This window comes from Seriola lalandi, unplaced genomic scaffold (genome assembly GCF_002814215.2).
Source record: "Seriola lalandi dorsalis isolate HSWRI2012SDOR001 ecotype SW California unplaced genomic scaffold, Sedor1 jcf7180002054662, whole genome shotgun sequence".
Lineage (NCBI taxonomy): Eukaryota > Metazoa > Chordata > Actinopteri > Carangiformes > Carangidae > Seriola > Seriola lalandi.
In genome coordinates, this window is record NW_019525215.1 from 72,271 (window position 1) to 80,598 (window position 8,328).

Below are 8,328 nucleotides of genomic sequence, written 5' to 3' on the forward strand. Positions count from 1 at the left end.
CGCTGTCAGCTGAGCGGTCGCCAGCGTTCAGCATCGGAGCCAATCAGCAATCAGGAAATTACCGCACATAAAGACACAGACGTGAGACTCCAAGTTTCATCAGGTTGTCGCTGCATGTGCACAACACGACACACAAGAGACTTCCAAGCTGAAGCAGCACGTGACTACAACTCCTACACTTCCCATAATGCAACTCAACAGTGTCCTTCATTAGGACCTGCCTGGTGAATGCACACGTTCATTTCTTCACACTCCCAAATGTTTCACCTGTGTTTTATTGGCACAGGTGGAACTGAACCCCCAACAACAACAACACCTCACTGTGGCCACAGCCGGACCCTCCCCCTCTCAGGTCGACAGATGTTTCTATTAATAACTCTGTGACAGTAAAGTGTAGAAATGTGGTTTAAATGTTGTTAGAATCTGTGGACTCTCCACTTTCTCTCACATGTTCTCATGAGATCAGACGTGACTCTCAGCCTCTAAGATCTGGTTTGAGAGACAAGACAACAACTACGACTTCTAAGCATTCGTTATCCATTTATCTACTATTTTACTCACATATTGAAATGTGTTTATGAAGCTATAGACTTTGGTGAACACATCTGAAGCTCCAGAACAATTCATCCGCATCAGTAAAGTTTGTTTCAAAAACTAGGCTTCAGTTTTTCAGCCTTTGGGGCGAATGATGTGTTCGCACAGTGATGGGCGTCGTCATAGAAACAGCTGAGACTGTTCTGAACACTGATTTAAAACACTTGGGTGTGACGTGATATGCAAGAACCCTTTAAAAGGTGAATTTCAGAACTGATGTAGAGACAGACCTCAGAGGGTTGAACTGTTTCAGGTGAACAACCACTAACAGCTCCACCTGCTAGTTCAGGACATTATATGTAAAATAATGAAAGTGAAAACAGTGAATGTTTTGTAGATACACTGATGTGACTGATGCTGATTCAGACGATGACATCACCTTGATAAACTAAACAGTCCTGCAGCCAAACTGTGGTTAGCTTGTTTCTTTAATTGGCAGCAGATGAAGGTCTCGGGGCAGATGACTCGTCTCCGTTTTACATTATTAAATACTTTCCAGTTGTTAATTACAAATTAGAACGACTTTGGGATTTGTAGCACCACACACACACACACACACACACACACACACACACACACACACACACACACACACACACACACACACAGATGCAGGCGGGCGTGGTGAAATCTCCCAGCATGCATGTGTCCTGCAACAGACCCGTGTTGAAATGTTGAGATGAAGTTGTAGTTTGTTGTTGGTGGATAAAGTTGCAACACAAACATCATGTGACTCTCGGCGTGTGAAGCTCCACCTACTGAGCTTTTCTCTCGCTGCTAAACAATCTGCTCATCCTCAGTTTGCTCTTCGTTTGGGAAAGTATGAAAACTGAGGCTGAAACTTTGGAATTAGATGCAAGATGGAAAGTAATGAAATCCTAAAGACAATATTAATGTGCAACAAAATCACGTTCATGATGAAGACAGTGAGATGTGGTTGAAGTCTCTGGTCTGGTCCTGGTTCAGACCGGGTGTGAACCTTCACACCGAAACCACATCGGCCTTTTGGATCCTCAGTCTGGTTTCAGTTGATCAGTGACAAGCTGCAGTGAAGTGGCTTCAGACCAGATCAGAACCAGAATCTGAATCTGGTTTATTTAGGAGGTTTTCAACGTACGGGGACTCTGCTGGTGTTCTGCTTCATGTCATTAAACACAGTGAGAAGAAAAGGTCATAGAGCTTCAATATAAATGGAAAAACTTAACAATAAGAAAAAATATTTACAATAAAATATTATAGAAAAGAATAAAATACAAAACACAGACGTGCACACTCACAGCTCTCGTTTCACTGGTGAAAACAAACTAGACTAAAAACAGAGTCAGCGTTTCCCTCTAAACCAAAGGAACCTGCTGTGATGCTGCGACCCGTCTGTGTCCTCGCTACGGAGTCTGTCAATACTTTATTTGATTGATCAGTTACTTGTAAATGTCAGGGAGTGGTGTGAATGTCCATCCAGAGCCAGAGCTGTCACCTGTGACCGTCTAAATCTAAAGCTGAAAACATGATCATCGGAAATGCATCTATGACTTCACCTAATGTTCTTAAATGGAAGAACAGGCCTATATTCTCTAAATGTTTGGTATAAGAAACATAAATGTGAGTAAATGAAAGAAGGACTATTACATTTATGGTTAAATACACCAGCAGCTCATTCGACATGAAGCTCCAGGACCTTTAAGCACATTTACTGCCGAGGCTGACGCAGGGCGTTTTTATAATGTGGTTTCTGGTGTTCTGCTGCAGAAAAAAAGGATTATTTACCAAATAAAATAAAGAAACGGAGAGATATAATATAAGATTAAAATAGCAGCTTACTGTATACAGCCCTGTAGCCCTGTCTGTGTGAGTCTCAGCGGTGGAGGGAAACAGTATAAGAAGGCGACCTTGGAATGGGCAAGGAGACGCTGTCGAGCTCCACATCAATATTTTAACAGGAGAGTTGACACATCAAAAAAAAAAAAGAGAGAGAGGAGAAGAAGAAGAAGAATGCCCAGCGATTCCAGAGTCATCTAAAATTCATGCATGCATCATCACCACCATGAATATTCATACAAAGATGAATATTTAAGTGCAACTCCTATGGAGAAATTAGGTTCATCTTTACACTTATCAATAATTCGCAGGCCAGGTGAGTCTCATCACCGCTAAATAAATCATACGCTCACACACGTCGGTGTTTCTATAGCTGGAAGGACACAATGAGTTTCACAGTCCCTCGTCCTCAACCATCACAAAGAGATACTGAACCCGGACCTGGACCCGAACCTGAACCTGAACCTGAACCTGAGACCGAGTCTTCAGGTTTTCACCCTCTAACAGGTCTTTGAAGTCGAGAGCAGCTGCCAACATGTCCTCACAACAATGGCTTTGTCCACACACACACACACACACACAACAAAGAAAAAGTTTGAAAGAGGAGAGAGAGGGAGAGAGAAAGAGCGTAAAACAACGCAAATTATGTTTGTGTTGTGTTGTGTTGCTTTGCAGCAGTGCATTCTGGGTAAGGATTGACTGACACTTCATGAGTGTGTGTGGATATATCACTGTGTGTGTTAACAGTATGAATACATTCATGTGTGTGAGGGTTAGTTTAAGGTCAGTGTTCGTGATGCCTGATGCCATAAATCCAAAATGTCCTCCGGGTTCGTTCTGAATGTTTTAAAACGCCGTGAACAGTCAGTCAGTCTGTCAACGGTGCCGGTCCAGAGGGAAACATCTGGACTCAACTGACATGATTGTTTCCCAGAGGACAAATCCTACTGACTTTGGAGCTAACAGTAGCATGTTAGCATGCTAACAGTAGCACGCTAACACTAGTTGATGCCCTTGTAGTCACACAGGATAAACACCTGATGGTTTAACAGATAGAGCTGTGGTTCTCACAGTATTTCATTGATCCATCCATCAGTGACACAATGACAGACACATGAATGCTTTGATCAGACTGTAAAAACCATACTCTGTTCAGAGGGGTCTGTGGTGAGACTCGACCGTGATGTGGAAACGTCTTCAGAGGAGCTGTTGTGTTGGGATTGTATGTAGATGTGATTATCAGCAGAGAGTCTGGAGACTCTCCAGCTCTGCTCATCAAGATGATCTGAAATGTTTCCCTCTACAAGGAGACGTGAACTTTACAGACCTTTTAATTCAGCTAACGACGTGACCTTTCCTCTGACGGCTCCTCTAGTGACGGACATCCCAGAATAACCAACTTGTGTCTCCATTGTTCCTCCGTCCATCTTTGTCTCTTTGTTGTACATTACAACATTAACATGTTGCTTCCTGTTATTGTGCTTTTATTTTGCTAACAAGTGGTAACAACAGCTTCTTCCCTGACGCAGAATATAAAGTTAAACTAACTTAATAAACTCAGAAAAGTTCTTTTACGATGGAAACACGTGGACGATTTTATCATTGTTCTTTAAAAATGTCATTTTGTAGGAACGCTCGTACAACAAGTCTGTCTTTGATCTGTGTGTGTGTGTGTGTGTGTGTGTGTGACTGTCTGTCTCTGTGTGTGTGAGTGTGTGTGTGTGTGTGTGTGTGTCTGTGTGTCTGTGTGTGTGTGTGTGTGTGTGTCTGTCTCTGTGTGTGTGAGTGTGTGTGTGTGTGTGTCTGTCTCTGTGTGTGTCTGTCTTTGATCTGTGTGTGTGTGTGTGTGTCTGTCTCTGTGTGTGTGTGTGTGTGTTTGTCTCTGTGTGTGTGTGTGTCTGTCTGTCTGTGTGTGTGTGTGTGTGAGTGTGTGTGTGTGTCTGTCTCTGTGTGTGTGTGTGTGTATGTCTGTCTCTGTGTGTGTGTGTGTGTGTGTGTGTGTACATATGTGTGAAGGACAGAAGAGGATGACTCAGATCTCTAATCATAACACATGCTGTTTTTCTGTCTGACTCATTTGGCTGCAGTGAAGTCATTACACAAACACACACACAAACATGCACAATAACACAGAAACTGTCTCACACACACACACACACACTTCTATGATATGGTTATGAGGGAGGCTACGCCATGTAATCCCATTCTCCTTGGTGAGGATGAAGACGGTGTGTGTGTGTGTGTGTGTGTGTGTGTGTGTGTGTGAGTGGAGTGGGGGAGGTGAGAAGGGAGGGATGGGGGGGGGCACACAAACTGATGGATGAATGAAATATGGGAGGACATCATTTACTCCAGCTCCCTCTGTGCTTCTACATATTCAGACATTTTGATTAACAGTCATCAGCGCTGAGGAAGAGGTGGCTGATGGGACATCTGTGACATCACAGCCAGTGAACAGAGAATCTTTGTTCAACTGTTAGCACACACGTCTCAGCCTGGTCCACACTCAAAGAAAAGATGGACGTCGCCTCTGTGATGTCACCCACAGGTTTCTGAAGCTCAGAGTGAGCTGCTGCACCGTCGCCATCTTGGCAGTGTCTGACTCCGCCCCCTAACTCCCGGTTAATTCAAATAAAGAGGAGGAGACAAAGAGGAGGGGCGTTGTGGAGCTGACACTCACCCACCTGTCACTCAAAGAGGCCACGCCCTCAACCCTCTATAACTATAGTCCTTAATAAAATGTAAACAGGTGAGTTATCAGGTGAGGAGGAAATTAGCTGTAGAGATTAAAAGAGACAGGAAGTGATGACGGAGAAAACCTAAGACCGGAGGGCGAAGTCCGCCTGTTCGGAGGGTGGATGTTTTGGATGCAGCCGATTTCTAAAAGACTACGAGGCATTAGAGGAAGACTGACTCCAGAAGACTGAAGTCTCTGGAAGACACGTGCGGGAAGTCATGAAAAGACAACGACTTCCTGTACGTAAGGAAAAAAGTTTGAGCTGCAGAAGGAGAAACTTCTGAGAAAGTTTCTGAGTCAAAGAAAGACAAAGAGAACAGAGAGAGAGAGAGACAACAGAGCCTGTCTTACCTTGAAGAGGTGATGCCTCTGCTCCTCTGACATCATCAGCTGGTGACTGTCCGTTACCATGGCGTCCATATCCATCAGCCAATCCCACAGTTCCTGGTACTCAGCCTCAAACTCCTGCAGACTGAAGGCAGATAGAGAGAGAGAGAGAGACAGAGAGACAGAGAGATTATTGAGTTGAATTATTGTTGTGATTCAATTTTCTTTCTGCTGTCATTCATATTGTGTTTCCTACGTGTTCCACTTTCTATTACTGTTTCTTGTATTATTGTAATATTGTTCTGTCCTGCGGCGCTGGGAGACATATGCGTCTTGTTATGTTGATAAAGGATTCAGCTAAAAATGCAAACTGAAATGAGAGAGAGACACTGACAGATAAAGGCAGAGTCAGAGAGAGAGAGAAGAAAACACTCCGTTAGAACTGAAACTGATTATTTACATCTGGCGCCTCGATTGTCACTGCGTCTCAATTCAGGACGCCGTCTACGAAGACGTGGCCGACCAGACCGTCTCACTTGGGTCTGGACAAGACAGCCGTCTTCAGAACTTGTTTGGACGCTGCTTCTGCCAGTTTACAAGTTCTGTAACTTCCCAACTTATCTGCTTTTTCATTCTTAACTACTTGACAACTGAGCGCAGCGCCGACCGCCTGAAATCCTGCAGCGTCATTATCCCAACATCTGAACGCTCCTCCCTCCTCCCACCTCCCCCCCACAGCTGCACTCACTCTTCCGGTCGGACGACGAGGAATACAAGCCAAGCTCAACCCGAGCGTTAGCGTAGCCGCTAACACTGAGCTGAGGAGACTCTACACCTGCTGCAGCTTCAAATAGCTTTTATCTTCATGCTCAGCACGTCTTCTTATTTGATGATTTATTATTTCATTCATTATTTTATCTCATTTTACAAGAATGTTTTTAATGTTTTTCATTTCAACATGTTCTTATGTCTTTTCATGTGAAGCACTTGGTGCAGGTCACGTCTTTGTTGTAAAGCACTTTCTTCTACATTTCTCGTATGAAAGGTGCAAAACAAATAAACTTGATTATTATTATTATTATTATTATTATTATTATTATTATCAAAAATAGAAATTAAACTAAAAATCTTCCAGATGCTACACACCTTTGTTTAGCTGCTTTTCACCTTCTCATGAGGGAGAATATCAGCTTTCACTCAGGTGTTACTATGGTTACTAATCTTTGGTAATTTCAAAGATGAGTGAGAGATTAGAGATTGTTCCAACTTCTTCCCTCCATCAATTCTTCTTCCTCCCTCACACTCTCTCCTCTTGTCTTCCAACTTCCTCCTCCTTGTTTCCTTCTCTTCTTTATTCTTCCTCCTCCTCTTCTTCTTTCCCACGTTATCTTCCCTCATTTTCCTCCGTCAGCCTCCTCCTCCCACTCTCGCCCCTCCCCCCTCCTCCCTTGTCCTCTCACCTCCTCCTCCTCGACACGGGATCACATCAAATATTTATGCTGCTGGAACAGGGGCCGATTGCTCAAACACACACATTACTGTCAGCCGTTTTGTTAAGGTGTGTGTGTGTTTATTATTTATATATTCGCTGGTTCTCGGCCTCGGCGGGACGCGCCAACATGTTTCTCAACATTAGCGGTGAAATTGTTTGGAATTCTCCGGTCGCCGTCGCCGACAGTTTGACAGCTCTGTCAGGCCCACAGCGTTTCCACGACGATTCCCTCACACACACAAACGCACACACACACAAACGCACGCACAAAGTATACGTACACGCTTGTCAAGGCGGCCGCACACGCAGACTCACTCGCTAAAGCTCAATCACACAAAGAACAATGCCTGCAAACACACAACACAACACACAGCTATTGATAATCACATGTACGTACACACACACACACACACACACACGTTAAACACTAAACAAGTACACACAAACACACAGCGGCTGGAGGAGCTGTCAGAGCAGACAGAGTCAACTATGAATGAAATTACAGAAACAAGAAAAGAAAGGAAAGAAGAAATGACCTCCTCCATCTCTCTCTGCTTCACTCTGTTTCTGCCTGAAGCCAAATTCAGACTCCACTATGATTCACTGTGAAGCTTGTTTTACTGCCTTACCTGCTAATGTATTACCCATAAGTCTCCAGCTGCTAACCTTTGACCTCAACCCTAAAATGTCTTAAAGCTCCATGTTTCTTCTTCTTCTGTGTTTTATTTGAAGTGTTGATCCATCAGAAGATATAAAAACCATCTCAGTGTAGTTTTACATCTCCTCTCTCAGGCTTCTCTCTGGAGCTCTAGTAACAACAGGTTTGGATGGTGGGTCCAGGTGGGCGGGGCTTGGTGACTGCTTTGTTGTGACATCACAAAGTTCCAGAAGTCCTGACGGCTGGTTTTAAGGCTCAGTTTCTGAATACAGGCTGTGTGCATTTCTCTGTGGACTGAGGCTTTGATACTTTCACAGTATTAATATAGAAGCTAGAGCTGATCTATAATCACACTACACATGGACACACACCTTCACACTGGAGGAGATTTAACAAAAGATCCTCAGGTTTCAAAAACATCAAAGTTCTTCTCTCTCTAAACTTTTCTTCTCCATTAAAACGTCCACACTCGACCTCGGTTCCCAAAACTGTTTCCAACACTTTCTGACAGAGTCATTACTTTCTAAAACGTGTTTTCACTTTCTGTGTCGGAACATTTGTCTCCTCTCCTCCCTCCATCGTCTTCTCCTCCTCACTTACATTAAAACAGCTCCTCCAACATCTTCCCACCTCCTCCCACCCTTTCCTCCATCTTTCTTCTTCTGGGTCCCATCTCTCCTCACCCCCCCCCCCCCCCCCCCCCCC

The 8,328-nt window shown here is 44.0% G+C and overlaps 1 protein-coding gene across 1 annotated transcript in view; it reads right to left on the reverse strand.

Annotated features, from left to right (window-relative positions):
- akap6 (A kinase (PRKA) anchor protein 6) overlaps positions 1-8,328 on the reverse strand; it is a 157,263-nt gene that overhangs the window by 70,470 nt on the left and 78,465 nt on the right. The window contains exon 14 of the mRNA XM_023421059.1: positions 5,498-5,618. Coding sequence (XP_023276827.1) covers positions 5,498-5,618 — 121 coding nt within the window. The remainder of the gene's footprint in view (positions 1-5,497; positions 5,619-8,328) is intronic.